The sequence below is a fragment of the Populus alba genome, chromosome 14, assembly GCF_005239225.2.
Source record: "Populus alba chromosome 14, ASM523922v2, whole genome shotgun sequence".
Lineage (NCBI taxonomy): Eukaryota > Viridiplantae > Streptophyta > Magnoliopsida > Malpighiales > Salicaceae > Populus > Populus alba.
Genome location: NC_133297.1, coordinates 1952176 through 1971856, shown reverse-complemented (window position 1 = coordinate 1971856; position 19681 = coordinate 1952176). Strand labels below are relative to the sequence as shown.

The following is a 19681-nucleotide window of genomic DNA, read 5'->3' as shown; positions in this document are numbered from 1 at the left end:
AAGCATAAAAATAATATTTGAAATTTCAAAATTAAACCAGTAATTAAGTATTCGCAAGCAAAAATAAAGTTTGAGAATATTTTTGCATATTGAATAGGAAATTGAGAAAAAAAGTTTAAAGCCACTTTATTTTTATTTTTGAAAAAAATTCTTTAAATTAATATTTTTTTATGTGTTTAGATCATTTTAATGTGCTGATATCAAAAATAATTTTTTTAAAAATAAAGCAATCATAATTTCAATCATGTTCTAACTGAAATGACCACCTCAGCCTCCCTTCTCCCCCACCCCACCCCCCACCCCACCCCCACCCTCGGTTTCTCTTCAACTACACTTAGATGAAATTTTTTAATTGGCTAAGAACCAAATCGAACTTGTGTGTCATCGGAAATCTTTATCTTCAACAGATTACAATATTTTTCCCAAGAACAGCATGCTTCTTATTTATAAAATGAACAAGTTCACTCGAACTTCAAATTGAACAATAAGACGAACACTTAGTTTATTCTGGGTTGATGATATGTAGCTCAGGGTCTGCAAATTTTTTTGATGTCCGATGGGCAGATATATGGATTCAGAAATCAACAACACCTACGGTGAGAGAAGAAAAATACAGCTATAAACAAAACGTTTTTATATAAGGATAAAACAGTAAAAACACTACTACAACGAATATGGCACAATAAATAACTATGTCTTTTAATTTATTATTATTTTTTTTTTTGGTAAACCGGGGTGTCCGGGCCAGCTTACGCGCACCACGACTATTCCTCGGGCCCACTGAACATCCTGCAAGCCCAATAGGCAGGTAAGGCACCGCGGGGGTGACAGGCTGGTACTCTTGAGGATCGAACCCAGGACCTTCGCAAAGACAAGCTTTGCTGTTGACCAATGGGCTAGACCCTCAAGTGTGTATTTTAATATTTTTGTAATTATGATCCGCAACCACCTACAGCGAAATTGTCAAAAGGGTAGTAGGTGAAACTATAGCACAGAGCATACGCTACTTGTTCAATGTTGACCGGGTTCTATTCGTTAAACAAAAACGTTTAGAAAAAGAAATTGCCAGGAACATCAATGTTTTTTGACTAATATCTGGGTGGAAAAGTGTTTTTAGAAAAAACAAATATATATTATTTTATTATTTTTTATTAGTATTTTTAAATTATTTTGATGTAATTTATTTAAAAAAAAAAATTAAAAAAATAATAAGTAGAACCGTGTCAAACAGGCTCGCGCAGCGACGTCTACAAAAGCTGAAGCTGTAAATCTAAAGAGGACAAGGTAGGCAGACGAGGCCCTTCTTGCAATGAATGCCACTACTGTCACGCCCATCTCAGAGTGCTTTATCAAGCCCAAGCACATTGTAGAAGAAGCAAGACAACCTTATTATTTGGCACCATGGGATCTTGTTATGCTTTCTGTTCAGTATATTCAAAAGGGGCTTCTCTTTGCCAAACCACCACAAACAGAAAATCAACAGGGCTTCAAGATCATGGATTTCTTGGAAGATCTCAAGCAGTCCCTCTCTCTCACCCTTGTTCATTTCTACCCGCTAGCCGGACGCCTTGCAACATCGAAGAGTGAGAACCCACCTTCCTATGTGGTCTTCGTGGACTGCAATAACAGTCCAGGAGCTAGATTTACCTATGCAACCGTTGACCTCACCACATCTGATGTTCTTTCACCTACTTATGTGCCACTGGTTGTTCAGTCATTCTTCGACCATGATAGAGCCCTCAACCATGATGGTCACACCAAATCTTTGCTGACAATTCAAGTGACAGAGCTAACTGATGGCATCTTCGTTGGATGTTCCATTAATCACAGTATCGTTGATGGATCATCTTTCTGGCATTTCTTTAATATGTGGTCTGAAATCTTTCAAGGGAAAGGAGACGATGTCTCGATATCGCGCCCGCCTGTTCTCAACCGCTGGTTTCCTGATGGTCATGGTCCTGTACTGAGTCTTCCTTTCACCCACCATGACCAATTCGTAAGCCCTTTTGAAGCACCTTTACTCAAGGAAAGGATGTTTCACTTCTCATCAGAATCAGTTGCAAGACTCAAAGAAAAGGCCAACGCAGAGTTCAACACCAGCAAGATTTCATCTTTCCAGTCGCTGTCTGCTCTTGTTTGGAGATGCATAACACGCGCACGCAATCTACCTCTTGATCAAGTAACCTGTTGCAGATTGGCTACCAATAATCGTTCAAGATTGAATCCCCCATTATCTCCTGACTACTTTGGAAACTCAATTCAGGCACTGAAAGCTGGGGTTTCAACCGCAGGTGAGCTGCTGGAGCAGAATCTTGGATGGGCAGCATGGCAGTTACATCTAGGTGTGGTGAGCCACAGTGATGAAAAGGCAAGGGAATTTCTCAACTTGTGGTTAAAGTCCCCGTTTATTTACCAGATAGGCAAGCTGTTTGATCCCCATAGTGTGATGATTGGGAGCTCACCAAGATTCAACAAGTATGGGAATGAATTTGGACTGGGGAAGGCTTTGGCACTTCGCAGTGGATATGCACACAAGTTCAGCGGGAAAGCATCAGCTTATCCCGGACATGAAGGTGGAGGAAGTATAGAGTTAGAGATTTGCCTCTCCCCTGATGAAATGACTGCTTTAGAATCTGATAAGGAGTTCATGGATGTTGTCTCCCCATCTGATAAGGAGTTAATGAGCGGCTAGGTTCTTACTGGACGATCGAAGATTTACTATAAATATATATTATGTGATCTTATTTTGACTTAGTAAAAAATAAAAGTTAAGTCGCGTTAAATTTTGTGTTTTTTTTTTTTTTTTCATAACTGTATTCGTTAATAATTATTGCAGTTTTTTTACAATAATTTCCCACTGAATATTTTGTGTTTTTTTTTTTTCACCCCTTTAAAACGCATTAGTTCACTAATTAAAATGATTGGTTAGCAAATCTTTTTTAGAAAAACACTATAAAAATTAATAAGATTAGTATAATATCGATATTAACAACCTGGTTTTTTATTATGCTTGGGCCTTTGGCCCAATTATCCATCCAGGCCAGACCCTAATCTTTTTCTTGCTGTGAGGTTTGGTCCTTCGGCCCAACTTGCCTTCTCTCACTTCTGCAGGACGGTTGGGCAACTTGTCTAGTCAGCCCATCCTCCTGTCATACTTTTTTTCCTTTACAGCCCAGGTCCTTTAAGTTTGGCCCAATCTGACATAATTAAAATATTAAGCCATCAATAATTGCAAATTGGAACTATGTAATGGGAAGTAGGTGAGACTAGAATACAGAGAGCATATGCTTATTATTCAATATTGACGGGATTACATTCCTTAAGGGACAAAAAAAAACCCTTGGAAAAACGAATTTTTCAGTTTTAAAAAAAAATTTATTCCTTTCTATTTTCATTTTTTTTTTCAAAGAAAATTTAAAAAACACTTTCGAATATTTTTCAACATTAAAAATATATTCATATTGTATTGTTTTATATTCAAAGAAAAATAACATAATGAAAATCATATTCAAACTAAATCTATTTTCTATGCTATTCTTGATATTTTAAAGTAGACAAATATGTTTTTCTCATCTTAAAGGTATTGTCTATTTTTTATTTATCACCATTATTTTTATTGGAAAAAATTCACCTAATGAAATTGAATAAAATGCAAAAATAAACATAATAGTAATATAAATCTTTCACTGTTAGAGTATTTAATAATAATAATAAAGTTTGACACACATAAACAATATTAATTAAGACAGAATAAAATCTTAAATGAATATTAGGATGATTGTTATAATCGTTCCTTGATTTTCTTTGAGCTATTTTGGCTTTTGGTTTTCTTTGTCCTTGGTTACGAGATTGGCCTCCTCTATCTAGCTTTATTTCTGGGGGAGAGTGAAACAGCTCTTTCTTTTCAACACAGCAGGCAGAGAAAAGCAACGTCTTTGGTTTGGAGATGGTTTCAGTTTTTTTTTTTTTTTTTTTTTGAGATTCACATAAAAATAAATATTTTAAATAAAAAAATTCCCATATTTCTAACCCGACACCCTTGTATAGATGCAAAAATACATGTCCCAACTTTATAGGTTTCGTGGTTTTGAAAATGAGGTGTTAGGAAGTATTATATGTTTAAAAATATAGTTGTGGTTGTTTTTTTGAAGTATTTATCATTTAAAAAGAATATCAGAGTATTATTTATTTACTAATTTTGTCGCGTATTTATGAAATGTGACATTTTTATTTGTGGCTTTTCAGAAACACTATAAATATTATCCTGTCGCACTTGAAAATTAAACATCATGTTTCTAAGATACAACAAGATAAAAATGTACTATCTTCATAGGTTGCCATGTCAGTGCTAGGATCCATTTTTTGTTTTTACTGCTAGAATCTAGATTTCCCTTTACATGTTTTGGATTAAATTATTTATTTTTAAAAGTATTTTTTACTTGAAGAATATTAAATTTAATATTTTCAAGTATTTTTTTTATAATTTTAATATTTAATATTTAAATAATAATAAAATTCTTAAAAAATATTATTTTAATTCAAAACACTTTTAAAAATACTATCCACTGCAAGGGATAATTAAAAAATGATAGGCTGTGAGAAATTTATGGTTTAAATTTCAAGTCAACTAAGTCAAAGATCATCCAGTCAAACAAGTTCCAATAGTTCAACCTGAACTTCATTCAAATCAAGGTCTGGATCATAAATTTCTCGAGTTAATTCACTAGGCCAGGTTTAACAACTAGCACCCTACAGGATAAAAGCTCTTGACAGAAAGTCAAATGCTCGATCCACCCCATATTACCAGTTTCATTCCAGAGTAATAGTAGAGGGATATGGTTTAAGAACAACAGGAACTAAGACCATGCTTCAAAGTAAAATGTTTCACAGGCCCACAATCATGATTCCCTCCAAGTGAAACGGATTAAAAAAAATGCAAAGCCAAGATAACATCAACACACAGCCAGCATTGAGCAAACTAGAGCAGAAATGGAAGATGGAATTCTCAAACGAGTTACACAAAACACTCACAACGAAAATCTATCAAGTTCTACCAAATATCTGGAGACCTTGCACCACGCAAATGAATAGCATACCAAGAATTCGAAATTCCAACCCTGCATAGTAAAACTAGAACTACACACTCAAAGGAATGTGTAATGATTTTTCTGCCAGTAAAACTAGGTCTAGATTTTGCAAACCATTCAGCACTCTTTCCTAATACACCAAACACACTTAAGAGACAAGATTGTCATTCAGAGACAGCGACCCAAGCTGATCCGCTTGATTGTTGATCTGCTGCTGAGCAGCTACAGTCCTAAGGACCTCCATAGCTTCTGCCACTTTTGCCTTCAAAGCCTCTGGTGACTCAAGAAGGTGCAACACCTCAGTTTGATCCATCTCCAGAAGCATGCCTGTAACCTTGGCTGCTGAATCATGCTCAAGCTGATCCACTATGGGGTATAGACTTTCACCCAGCATCTGCCAACCAAAAAACAAACCAAGAAAATAAGATAAAATTATATGCCCAATGAATTCATGGACCGTGTGAAGTTAGTATTGGCAAACAAAATGATGTAGACCCACCGTCCTCTGCTGTTCAGGTGTTGCATTTGCCAGGGCAGTAGCTAGAGCAGTAATGGGCATGGGCTGTGTGGCATCACGTATTGGCATGCCGCCCATGTCATAAGGAACAGAAAGCATGCCTCCAGCAACACCTGGCATTGGTACATCTGGCATGTTGCGACCTGGTGGGTAACGATACACTCGTCCCCTTGGAAGCATCTGGGACAAACCAAAAGAATAGTACTCTTAATATAAAGAACATGGAATATATGAACATGATAAATTCAAAATATCTTCCTACTGACCTGTTGCTGCATGAGAGGGACTGGCTGCTGGGTCTGTTGAACAGGCCCACCCCCACGTCGCCCTCCAGGTCGCTGGCCTTGCTGACCCTGCTGAACAAGAGGAACAAAGAAATTTGGCATTGGGGCACCACCAGGCCTCATTCCAGGGACAAGTTGCTGTTGGTAGCCAAATCCAGCCTACAAAAAATAAGATATTCAATTTCAGCATCAGTAATTGCTGAGCCTGACATGTTTCAAATGCCAAGTAAACATGCAATCACATTCTACCACCCTAGATTTATGTCAATGCTCACAGACTTCAGAATAGAGAAAAAGAACCACAGAAATGTATGAACTTAGCAAAAAAAATTATATTACATCTCAATGCTCAAGCTGCAAAGAGCTCATATCATAGACATGTTGAGCTTAGCTTCAAGTCTCAATAATGTATGAACTCCAAGCCAACTATCATGCAGGATTTCAGACAAAGTTCATCCCACTTTATGCTTAAACTAATTAGACCATCACAGGCAGGTTCAGAAGTTATTAGAACCTCATGAAATGTATAAATATCCATTTGATTAAAAAAATCAAATACAGGATATCACACAATGTTGCATGATTCTATATTAAAAACTCGAAACATCTAGCATAAGAGTCCACATTTCGTAGATGCATTATACAACTTGACTGATAGCATATTTTTCTGATTATGTGGACACAAAACCCCAAAATATGACCATGTGCTCAGGTCAATTATTCAATTATACCCTTATATTTTTAATTTGGTCAGTTAACCCTTGTGTTCTCATAGTATATTTTCATTGACCCTTGGACTCTTCCGTCTACTCTCCCTGTAAGCTAACTATGATGACATGAACAAAAGTGGGGCTGGAGTGCTGCATGGATAGAAATTATCAAAACTGGGATAAGTTTTTAAAATAAAACACCTTTCAAATTAAATCACAGAAACAGCCAAGGAATGCAATTTATATATTATTTTTTGTTTATCAATATATATTCTTTGATTGAGGCAGTTATAAAACGTGAAAAGGTACCCTATCTGCAAATTCTGTCTTTTCCAAATTAATTTAATTTCTCTTGCCTAGCTTTGTTAAGAATAAAAAACTTGACTTATGGTTGATTTGGAGGCCGTGGAAGCTTTTGCATGATGTTGATACCTCTTTCTAATGGCTGTCTCAGTGCTAGCTTTCTCTCTTTCAAAAGACCCTCACCTTGAATGTGTGATTCTTCATTGGATTCCTAAAAAGCTTCATCCTAGATACCCCAATTTCTGGGTTTGAGTTCATTATTATATTCCTTTTTTGTGGTATTATTTATTTATTAATTGCTATATTATAATTAACTTAAGATTTAAGAATTTTTAGCTACATCAACACTCCAACAACCCCGCTTATGGGCACATCATTGCTTTAAAAAATAAACAACCATTCTAAAGCCATAGAGGATTAGAAGAAACATAATAATTGTGAACAATCTAGCAAGCATGTCATAAAAATGTTCAGATAAGTTACCTGGGGCGGCATCATGGCTGGAGGTCCTTGCCCATACAGAAATTGTTGTCCCATACCTGGAGCACCAGGAGGATACATTGGCATACGAGAAGCAACTGAAGGTGCCATGGTAACTGGCCTCATTTGAGAAAATTGTGCCTGCGTGAAACCAGACACATGAAAAATAATGGCACAAATTACCTCAGCAAACATGAACATCAGTAAGTAGCATTTAACAGCAAAGACGAGATGCCATGTTGCAATATGCAACAAGCAGCAAAAATACCTCACTTTTTCCTACCAGCAACTGTATCTACTTTCATACATAAACAGATATCTCCTAATAGCTAAAAGAACCAATCACACTAGTATCAGATAATGATAGGGATCATGATCCCATGACCATCAATAGCATTGCTTTTCAGGTAGAGTGGCATCTCTATGGCCTTGAAGCCTTGTCAGAAGAAATGAGAATATCCAAGAGAAACAATCCATTCTGAAGTTCATATTCTTCCCTATGAAAACCATGAAACTGTTTGAAGAGACTGGATAAATAAATATCTTTCAAGAAGAAAGGTCTAGAATTAAAAAGAAAAGCTGTCAAAAAAGATGATGACAATAATAATAGAGGGCATAATAATTAAAGTATCTATCAAAAATGCTTTCCAAACAACCAGAACATTTAAGTTATCAAAAAAAGCCAAATAAGTAACTTGGAGGATCCAGCTGGATTAGTAACATATTTTAATTAAAAACACCACCTACACAATTGCAACCAAAATAGTACCTGAAGTTTTGCTCTTCTCTCTTCCTTCCGTTGAGCAAGGGCAACATACAGGGGTTTGCTGATCAACATTTTGCCATTCATCTCTGCAAGCTGTGAAAGAAACAAGGATGAACATTAACTTTGATCACAGTCTGGCAGCCATAAAGATCATAACTTACAGCTCGAGATGCTTCTTCAGGAGTTGAGAAAGCAACAAATCCAGAACCTCTGCTAATACCACTAGGGTCACGCATGACCTGTAAGTTTCAAGAGTGGAGAATGTTTGAAAGTCAGCATCCACGGGAAAAAAAGAGATCAGAACAGGCTGATTTCCAACATACATGGACAATATTTCAATACCTTGCACGAAGTAATGGTACCAAAGTCAGAGAACAATTCCTTGAGTTTTTCATCATTGATGCTATCATCTAGATTCTTGATATACAAATTCAAGCCTTGAAATTTGTCAACAGTCTCCTTCATACTCTGCTCAAATCGCCCTTTCAGTTCAAGCTCTCTTTCAGATTTTTTCTGGGCTTTTCCAACATACCACTCCTCACCATCGATTTTCTTGCCATTAAGAGCCTCAACAGCTTTGGCAGCATCATCTGCACTTTCAAAGTTAACAAATCCAAAACATTTTGATTTACCATCAGCATCCCTCATCACCACAGCACTAGTAATTGCTCCATGTTCAGCAAAAATATTCTTCAAGTCTTCATCTGTTGTGGATTCAGCCAGATTTTTCACAAAAACATTGTTGAATTTTATGCTATATAGAGCACCATCTCTGTCCTGTTTGCGAAGAAAGTGTCCAACATACACTTGTTTATCATTGATCAACATGCCATTTAATTTATCTATTGCATTTTGTGCAGCCTCCTCGCTGTCAAATTGTACAAAACCATAGCCTTTGGACTGGCCAGAAGCATCAGTTGCAACTTTGCAAGAAAGAATATTGCCAAATGAAGAAAATGTGTCGTGTAAAGCTTTGTGATCAATACCCTTGTCCAGGTTCTGCAGTCCCAAAAACACAACACAGAAAAAAAGGTCAGCATTAGTCAAAGGCATCACAAAAGAAAGGCAACGACATAAACCCATTTTGCTTTCAGAATATAGCACTACAGAAGACTTAAAAGGATCTATATAAAGCTTTTCAAATTGGAGAATGAATATCCTATTTCCTGGCATAACGAAAAAATTAATTCCAGACAGCCAAAATTAACAATCAGCTGCCTTAAAAGAGAGAGAAATCAAACGGAGCAGATAACATGAATGTGAATACCTTGATAAATATATTTGCCATGCCACTCTTACGAATACTTGGGTCCCGATGGGAATACATGATCCTGATAGGCTTGTTATTGAGTGGAGTAAAGTTCAAGACATCCAATGCCCTTGCAGCTGTAGATGAGTAAATAAATAAATGTTGTAATAAACAAAGGTAAGATAATAATGAGATTCCAGTAAAGTGTTGAAGACATGGAAGTGCGTGTGGAAGTGTGTTGTCAACATAGGCACTGACCAGTGACACCTCAAAATGTGTTTCTTTAATCAAGGGTTAAAGATCAATAAACTTCTATGATATGATTCTCCAATGACCACATACATGAAAAGCATATCAAAACTAAATCACTTCAATAGTTATGGGCCTACATTACATGACCAAATCATCTTACACGAACTTCAAATCAATTGCTATCACCTCCACCTTCTGAGGGATTATGGCTGTGCATTCCCTTACTATCTTTATTTTACTCTCTTAATTCACATTCACACACATGTAAACTGTTGCATCCCTGGTAATGGGCAAGATTGAGGAAACCCGTCTGTTGTGTATTACAGGATTATAGTTTATGCTTTATGGACAAATTACTCTACTGTCTTAAATTCTTATCACAATCCCATTAAATCGCAAGCATCTAATCCAACCAGTAGTAGATAATTATGATATTAAAATCTTACTCGACCTCTCCTCCTTTGCATCAACAAGGGGCAAGAAAGAATAAAAAATGAAGGCCAGGCGGTTGATCTTCCCCCACGGCAATTCAAAACAGTTATGCAATGGTTTTCTTTAATAGAATTAAATTAATCACTCCTGATACCAAAAGTTCTCCGAGGACTATGTAGTCTCACTCAAGCCAATCCATACAAGTTTAAAAGCTTCCAATGAATCCTACTTCACCTAAAACTACCGGGATTTAAAACATACCTTCATAATTCGTATATTCTCAATATGGTACCTCAATTTAATTTTCTTACAAAAGTAATCCATCCATTCACATTTTTCAATACCGAAAAAGATTTCAACTTCAGTTCCCGTCACTTATAACGATAAAAAATACAATTAAAAAACAATAGGTCAGGAAAAATGCTTACCATCCTGAGGGTTGCTATAGTTAACATAACCATAGCCAAGAGATCGCCTGGTACTCAAATCCCTACAAACCCTAACCGAAACCACCTGGCCGACCTGATTAAACACGTCGTAAAGTTGCGAATCAGTCACGTTGAAGTCAAGATCACCAACATAAAGCGAAGTCGGCACAAACTGGATCGCTCCAGGTCCCGCCGCCACTCCGTTGGGTCCCGGTACCGCAGCCCCCGATTGATGCAACTGAATCTGCGCCATCTCAAATCAAAACACACAGGCCTTCTAGATCCTTCAAATTTTTTCTATTTTTTTCTTTTTTTGTGATTTTTTTGTTTTCCTCTCCTCCTGTTACGATTAAATTAAAACCTAGAGAGATCAACAAAACACACAGAGGATTCTAAACTGGTAATCTAAGACCTAAAAGTATGTATTTGGGGATTTTTTTGGGTAATATTGGGATAAAAAGAGGAGAGGGAGGGGTAAAACGGGGATAGAATCGTCGGAGGGAACCGTACGGGATACGACGGAGAAAAAGAGAGATTTTTTTGGGTTTTTTGGGGGGGAGGGCAGACCAAACTGCACCGCACCAGCCAAGTGGTAACTGTGGAGGTTATATAGTGAGGTTATTGGGAGAAACAACCCTAGTTTCGACTTTAGATCGAATTTAATTTCTGGCCGTTTGATCCTCTCGTTACCCCTGGCCAGGGGTTTGTTTGAACGGCTTTTATTAAATGGAGTGATAATCATCAAGAAAAGTTACGCTGGCTACATTGAGCACATGGGATGACGTGGTATTTGACAAATTCTTGATATTTTTTTTAAAAACATTAATTTAAAAAAATATTAAATTAAATTTTTTTAGTATGTCTTATGAATTTATATGTTAATATTAAAAATTAAAAATTAAAAAATTAATTTAATATATTTTTAAACAAAAATTATTTTAAAAATTATTATTCACCATAATTTCAAATATGACATGAGTATTTAATATAATTTCTACTTTTGCTTGTACGTATTTTTTTTTTGAATAATTTTAGCTTAAAAATATTAAATTATTGATTTTTTAGTATTTTAATGATTTTAATATATTAATAACAAAAATATTAAAAATATATTTTTAATGTATATTTTTAAAATAAAAACTTATTTTAAAAAATACCTTCATATTATAATCTCAAACTGTACTGCTTGTACTTTCTCCCCTTGCTTTTGTTCATGCGAGAGTTTATGCTTTATCAACTCTTATTTTAATTATTTTATTTTAAAGTAATTTAGCTAAAGATTGGGATAAAATCACATTTATTAAATCCAGTTGCTTCGACGGCCAGGTAAGCACGTTGATGGGGATTTAGCTGGGGTTTTTTAAAAAATTAACTTAATTTCATCCTGTCAACTCATTAAATTAACATACCACTCCACTAACTTTGTCCAAACTTAATTGATTTTTCAATGTATTAATTTGAATATAAATAAATTGTTTAAGATTTTATTAAAATGTGATTTAAAAAAATTACCATTAATCAAACAACATTTTGTAAAATAAAATTTATCGACATTTAAAAAAAAAAAAAAAATCAAAAAGCGTTTAGAAACAAGGTTGTACTTATATTTTTTAAAAACTAATTTTTTTATCAAAAATTGTTTTTTATATATATCTTGAATTGTTTTAATAGTTGATCTAAAAAGTATTTTTAAAAATTAAAAATTTATTATTTTAATATATATTAATATAGCAACTAATTTAACAAACAAAACACAATCACATTCTCATACACACAGAAGGACAAGCATACATCTGCCTTAATGCCAAAGCGAAAGCCCAGAACGACTTCCTTAGCGGCCCATCTCGAGTTTCAATTTACAAAGCCTCGACGATAGAAATATTACCACCTGATCCATCTGAATCGCAATCTCACCTCTAAAACCCAAACTGAATTTCCTAGTTCTTTTTTGGGCCCATCATACCTTTACAAAATGCGAATAGCAAGGGTTTTGAATATATATGTCTATAAAAAAAAGTGAAGAAATCTAACTACCTGGCTTCCCAGCGGATTGGACCTTTTATTTTCAACAAAAATAAATAAATATGCAAATTTCTTCAACGACTTTCTTTATAATATAAATAAAAAAAATCTACTCATTTATGTTAATGAATACAAAAAAAAAGAAAAAAACATATCCATTCAACTCGGGCCGAGTATTTTGTAAAAAGTAAAACATAAATTGAAACAAATTAATCATATAGAAACGAACATGAAACATATCACGAAGACTAATTTCAAATAAACCAAATGAAAATAAACATTACATCTTTTTAAAAAGTTATATGAAAACAATAATATATTAGAATGATATGAGTTTTACAGCTCTACCTATCAAATATGTGATTCAAGCCATAAACTTCATTAAGTTTAATAAGATTTTTATTTTATTTTTATTCTAAATATACAAGTATATTGTTTAAAAAAGTGAAAAAAAAATTAAATCAAACAAAATTAAAAGAAATAAAAATAAAAAAGATGTCTATCACACATGGGCCTTAAACAAGTCCTGGCACGTAGGCCTTGTAGCTCATGCCTGCGTGTCTGGGCCTCTTATTTTTTTTAAAAAAAAAAAAACTTATAAAGAGCAAATGACTTAAAAAAAATAATAATGCAAACGATGTATTGTCTACCAACTCAGAAAGCATTGCGTGCTAAATCACAATTCAACCACCATTATAGTGTCGAGAATCAAGCCATGAATTTTTTAATGTAAAAATTTATTTTCATTTTATTTTCACTTAAAAACATCTATATAACATCAAAAAACCAATATACCAACCCAAAAATATCAAAAACACCAAATTAATTAGGGTAGGAATTTGTTTCTCGAACCAAATTTGTTTTTTCATACAACATTAAAACTCAAAACAATCATTATCAAAATCCTCTCATCGAATGAAACTCATTACACCTAGTTTGATTTTCTTCACAGACAAAATCAATGCAATCATGATTTTCTTTGTTCATGGTAGAAATCTACTGATTTTCTCTCTCTTTTCTCTAATACATGAATTGAAAAATATAAAAAATAAAGTTTTATGTCAATAGAAAATTTCAAACATCTACATGGATTGAAAATATGTCAATGGAAAATTAGAAGGTCCAGAGCTACATTCTAAAAAAAAAAAAAAATTGAAATCACCACTTATTTTTTCTCTTTTCGCTTTGGTTTGTTATTGTTTGATTTTGTCCTCCCTTGACTATCATAGTTAAATTGACAATCAATTTAGTCCAAAAAGTTTGAATTTGTTTTTTAAAAAAAGATATCGGGACAAAAAAAATTCTGTAAAATCATGGCTGAATCAAGCTTCGAGTTTGTGTTTCCAGAGTAAAGCTCCTGAGCCGACTTGAATTAAACAATGCATAATAATGCAAAATTAAAACTATTTAATTGTATAATTTAATTACATGAGCGGTGCATCATCCTTGACGAAAGATCATGGAAGTGAAGTTCTTTGTGCAATTAATTAAGCTCATCATTCATGGTTAGACGGAACGTGCATTGCATGATAGTATTTTGTAATCATGAGCATATATATAAAGATGTATACACTTAGGTCTTATGCCAACTTTATCATCATGGAAATTATCAAGATTTCGATCGGATTTGGCTCTTATGATATTCTAATGTTTATATCTAGTCAAATTCCTTGAATCTAAAATGCAAGTGAATTAATACAATTTTGACACATATTAAAAAATTGTCAGGGATTTAATTATGTGTTTTTTCAATCTAACCTAATTTGATTTGCTTGACTTGAAATAAAATCAATAATGAAATTAACACCAAAACTATGCTCGGTCCCAAAATTAAAGGCTTTACATATTTTTTTATATATAATATATATTTTAAAAATAGATTTGATGATACATGAAAAGACTATACATATGTTTTATATAATGTACATATCTCCATAAATATCTCTATAAATATTCTAAATAATTATAAGATATTTGTATTAAATATCTTATAATAACTTAGATATTTATATTAAATATCTTAGATATTTCTTTAAATATTTATCCTAGAAAAGCCTATATAAAACATATTCTCTCTATATTAAAGGTTTGCTAGGTCTTATCTCTCTACACAACACAAGTCTAACAAAAAACACAAGTCTTATACATGACTTAAACAACACTTAGTTTTATCAGCCCACGAAAAGCACTCCCAATCTTTTTATTTAGAATTTTTCTAGCCTCATCACTTTGCATCGTTTGTGGGAAACTTAGCAAAAAAACAATTTATTTTCTATTTTTCCAAGGCATTTTTTTATGGATGACAAAACCTTGATGCAGAGGCAACTATACCAACGACTATGTCTATGGCTATGCCAATGACATGCTAGCGGCTAAGCCAATGATTATGCCTAGGCTATGCCCCCATGTAGCTTTGCTAGAGGTTACGCCCACAAATACATCCCGTGGCTGCCAATAGCTATACACGACTACACTTATGACAACGCCCACGACTATGTCTACAACCGCTCTTACGATTACACCCACAACTTTGTATCACGACTATCCCATAAACTACTTTCATGGTGGATTCAAGATTGTACACACAAAAGGTTTCATTGGGACTTGGGGTCTAATGATATATAAAAGGTAACGTTACCCACTATAAGTATTTTATCCCTCACTTTTCCTAGGTCAAGTCTTCCAAGCAAATATTGTTTGCAAGACTTGAAGGGGTCTGATAATAAATGAAAAAACTACACAAATATTTTTTACAATGTAAACACCTTCATAAATATCTTTATAAATATCCTAGATATTTATCTTAAGAAAATCTATATAAATAGAGCTTCATCTCCATAGAGTACAGATCTATTGGAGTTAATCTCTCTAAACAAGATAAATCTAAAAAAACCATAAGTCTAGTACAAGATTTAATGAATATTTAAGTCTAGAGAATATTTATTATCATCATCATTTAAACAGAAACTTTATTGACTTAAGTTTTGGATTATTTTTCTTGTAAATATCATCAGACCCACTAAGAGTATGTTTGGCAGTGTGGTAGCGGTTGCTTTTCAAATAACTTTCCGTGCCGAAATACATGTCAATGATTTTTTTTATTTTTTTTAAAATTATTTTTTACATCGGCATATTAAAATGATCCAAAACATACAACGCATATTAATTTTTAACAAAAAAAAATTGAATTTTTTAGAAACGCGGTTTACACCGCGTTCCCAAACGGTGTCTAAGTCTTCGGAACCCAATTTTTCCAATGGTTTTCCAACCTCATCAAGATTAATACTTGGAATGAACTAATATCAACTTGCATTTTAAACTTTGATGGTGACCTTCATCCGATTGATTTTATTTCAAATTTGGATCTTAGCATTTAATTTTATGGATTTTTCTTCCAATTTCACACATTCCTTCTAGTGCAGGGATGCCCTTGATGTAATTTTCAGAGATGTCATTAACATTTTGTGGAAGATATATAATTATCCAACCTGTTTTTTGTCTTTCATGCTCTAATTTCGAAGAAGTAAAAATCTAGTCCGTAGTTTGTTTCTTATAATATATATTCCACAGTGAAAGATATATAGTTTGATTTCATGCTGCTATTTGAGTTTTGCTCTGACCATATATTTAAAAAATATATGGTCACCTAATACAGGACACAGTTTCCCATGAGTTTCACTTACAATTTTATCTTTAAAACTTGAATAAAAAAAAATACAATTTATACTTTTATTTAATAATTTTTTAAAATGTAACCACAAAAACTATAATAATACTAAATACACACTAACATCACTTTTTTTGTTTTTTTTTTCAAGGATTTGGCGACACAAGTCTTCTTAAAGATTTCCAAACTTCATCTCATTTATTTCCGAATTCAAAACTAATTAAGACTTGATAATAAAAATACTAAGGTTTTATTTGGAAGTATGGTATTTCTTTTAGATATTTTTTAAAAAACTATGTTTATTTATTTTTTATTGTTTTATGATTTCGACGTGCTAATAAAAAAATAAAATACAATTATTTTTTAAAAAATACTATTAAAATCTATTTTGCCACACAATGCAACGCACTAAGTTTTAACTGCTGGAATTCACATTGGGATCACTTTTATCAAAGAGAAATTAATTATTCTCACTTGTTCACATTTCAATTACACTTGTGATCATCTTTCCCTCCAAATATCCTTGGAAAGTTTTTTTTTTCTTTTTTTGAATCAATAATATCCCTGGCATGGTTGATCAGGAGCCCCACATAGCACCAACTGGTATTTCTTTTTCTTGGGAAAATGCATGTCAATCACTCTCAGCGAAATAAAGATAAAACTTTCATGTCTGCTTGGAGTTGATACGCAACTTTATGAAAGTCTTCCAAGCAGTGCAATATATCAATTTTTCTTGGAACGGTGGAAGAAGACACATCTCTTTTCCCATTTGAAACTTAAAATATGAAAGAGTAGGCTCAAGATTGGAACTAGGTGCGTGGACTTCAGTGTCCATAGGTTGGTCCTTTTAACCTAAAAGGTTTGTCTGAGCTCTCAACAAGTTTTTTTTGTAGTCAAAACGATCACACACACACCCACAAGAGAGATCGAATAAAGAGTGACAAAGAGCTTTGGTTCCAAGTCAGAAAATAGGGTACAAAGAGACAACTACTTGCCTTTCTTCTTTCTCGAAACAAAGAAAGAAAGTAAAAGCAGATCATCACAATGAAATTAACAAAATTGAATGAGATTTATTTTGTTTTTCAAACCCCTTCATCTTCCTTCCGGGTGCAATGGGAAAAGCTCCAGAGTTCTATCTCCCTCCTCTTTACATGACCTGCTTTCTTCTAATTCAAAGCACTCAAATGACCAGCTCTTACACTTTCTTTTGTATGGACTATCCTCATCTTTCTCCACTTCTCCCTGTGCAACAATAAGAGTAAATATATACATAAACGTACTAACCAAAACATAGTTTCGTTTACCAAAGTGAAAAAACACGAATCAATTTAGTCTTTATGGCTGCTGAGACACAGTGACATACCCTAGTATCCAAAGATATAATGGTAATGGGAGATGGGGTTCTAGGACTATGGCTTAAACCAAGGCTGTTTCTCTTCTGTTTTTGCCTCTCGCGGGCTTTGTGGTTTTGGAACCAGTAAAAAACGTTCTTCCCTTCAATCTTGCCGTATCTGCTTAGTTGTGCTGTGATATCTTCTATTTGTTGCCCATTAGGAGTTCTCATTCCTCCCCTATACAACATCTCTAGTATCCCTATCTGCTCTTGTGTCGGGTTCCACCGTGTCCCTCCCGGGTGCGTTTCCCCCTACATGAATCAAAATTTCTAAATTTTTAGGTAAAAAAACCACCATGCTTTAAGATGCTTTGCTATTTTTTCTTTTGTTTAACGTTTTTCTTTGACCAACTATATATGTTACGATATGTCGTGTAATTTAATTCGATGTTTAGAGTAACTAAGCTAGCACAGGTCCCAAGCAGGTGTAATTAAAAATTAGTGATAGTATTGAACCAGCCAGGTAAGAATGATCAGTGGTACGTACCTGAGGGGAATCTTTCTTCTCGTCAGAGGAGGCAAGCTTTCTAGGACCGCTATCGGGTCTGATGAAGCTCTTGAGATCGAAAGAGGTTACACTATGATCTGTGTTGGCCAGCTTGGGAGCAAGAGGGCGTAAACGCTTGCAACCAAGCGTAAGAGAGGGTTCGTGCTCCCAAAATCCACGTGCCAACTGATGCACCTTCATGCTTCCCATGGTGAAGGACTGAATGAAAGGGAGTGGTAATTATATAGAGGGTGCTAAAGAAAGTGGGATATGAGGTGGTGCTTAGAAGAAACCAAGACCAAATCATGAGGGGAGGTTGACTTATGATTTCCATATTTTTAACAAAAGAAAAGACACCCAAAAATTAACACACAGTGAGTGACACAAATGTGTGATCGATCGAGCGTGTGGGTGTGTTAGTGAGTGAGTAACTGTGTGTTTATGCGTGTGGGTTGGCCCGTCAAATCGGTTCGTTTTTTTCTTGCTTTCATGATAAGGTGTCCATGCTTTTCGGTGGCCTCTCTGGTTCTCTCTCAAGCTTTTTCATTACAGTATAAAGTAGAGAGAGGGAGGGAGGGAGGGAGAGGATGAAAAGATTCCTCCAATCCCTAAACTTGAAAATGGAACTTCTTTGCTTTTCAAGATACGGATAAATATTGGTGAATGCCGTCGTCTTTTAACTGGTAGAGAACGTTGAAAAATTAAAACATAAATAACCTTAATATATACTTATTTGAGTAGTGCATGCCATATCCAAATCCAATTCCTCTTCTCTGGGATCTGTAGCTCCAATTTCCCACATAGTATAAACTATAAAAACCACCAAACCCCACTCATTTATTCCCCCCTTCTCATGTCCTGTTCCGTGTTTGTTTGTTTACATGGCACTGCGGCATTTTAAACTCCGTATGAACTGATAAAGATAACAAAAAATTTAATATCTTCTCAAGCTAAACTGGTATAAATAACACTCGGAGATATGAACTGCGTAAACAAACCATAGCCTAAATATCTATGTATTATCTCACAGACCACTGATTAGTTGATGATAAGCACGTATAATAACATTTGGAGAGAATATATAATAGTTCTGGCCATGTGCATTATGATTAGTTTCTCAGTGAAACTGGAGGATTGCAGAAGGATCTCGACTGGCTGCAATCACGGCCGGGCATCATGCACTTTGAACTGTCAATAAGTGATTCCATGTAGCACGTGTGATTGGGTGGGCAAAGAAATCGTGATCAGACATAAAACAGCAGATGTGCTTGATTAATCAGAATTATCATTGTCATGAATCATTATCGCAAACATTTGCCAAATGGTAAATTTTTCTTATATGATTGCCCTTCGTAGCTGTGATTTTCTTAGGGGGCCAGTGTGGACAGACCAGAGTTTATTGAGCACTGTTGAAAGGAAACCTCGACTGAGCTGAGCATGTTTTTCCTCTAATGGACAAAGATTCCGGTAGTAATTGCTAAAAAATTGACTTCAAACATGTCGTTTATACACTAAATTTGTTTTCAATAATTGTGGCGATCGAAACCTCGTTTTTTATTGTAGTTTTTTGTTTATTGTGCTATTTTTCAAAATCCTTTTATATA

General features: G+C 34.4%; 3 protein-coding genes across 3 annotated transcripts; 1 reads left to right on the top strand and 2 right to left on the bottom strand.

Annotated features, from left to right (window-relative positions):
- Nucleotides 1–1247: 1247 nt before the first annotated feature.
- On the top strand, nucleotides 1248–2783 carry LOC118036060 (uncharacterized acetyltransferase At3g50280). Its single transcript, XM_035041760.2, has one exon. It carries the CDS (start codon nucleotides 1310–1312, stop codon nucleotides 2690–2692), a length of 1383 nt encoding a protein of 460 aa, XP_034897651.1. The 5' UTR covers nucleotides 1248–1309; the 3' UTR covers nucleotides 2693–2783.
- Nucleotides 2784–4947: 2164 nt separating this feature from the next.
- LOC118036074 (polyadenylate-binding protein 2) lies at nucleotides 4948–11111 on the bottom strand. Its single transcript, XM_035041783.2, has 9 exons — nucleotides 10509–11111; nucleotides 9415–9533; nucleotides 8490–9146; nucleotides 8309–8386; nucleotides 8151–8240; nucleotides 7385–7522; nucleotides 5871–6047; nucleotides 5587–5784; nucleotides 4948–5481 (listed from the first exon to the last, which is right to left on the bottom strand). Exons 1-9 carry the CDS (start codon nucleotides 10759–10761, stop codon nucleotides 5236–5238), a joined length of 1956 nt encoding a protein of 651 aa, XP_034897674.1. The 5' UTR covers nucleotides 10762–11111; the 3' UTR covers nucleotides 4948–5235.
- A 6017-nt stretch (nucleotides 11112–17128) lies between these two features.
- LOC118036084 (WUSCHEL-related homeobox 4) lies at nucleotides 17129–18311 on the bottom strand. Its single transcript, XM_035041788.2, has 3 exons — nucleotides 18078–18311; nucleotides 17561–17842; nucleotides 17129–17439 (listed from the first exon to the last, which is right to left on the bottom strand). The coding sequence occupies exons 1-3, from the start codon at nucleotides 18285–18287 to the stop codon at nucleotides 17290–17292; spliced, it is 642 nt and encodes a 213-aa protein (XP_034897679.1). The 5' UTR covers nucleotides 18288–18311; the 3' UTR covers nucleotides 17129–17289.
- Between the last annotated feature and the right edge of the window lie 1370 nt (nucleotides 18312–19681).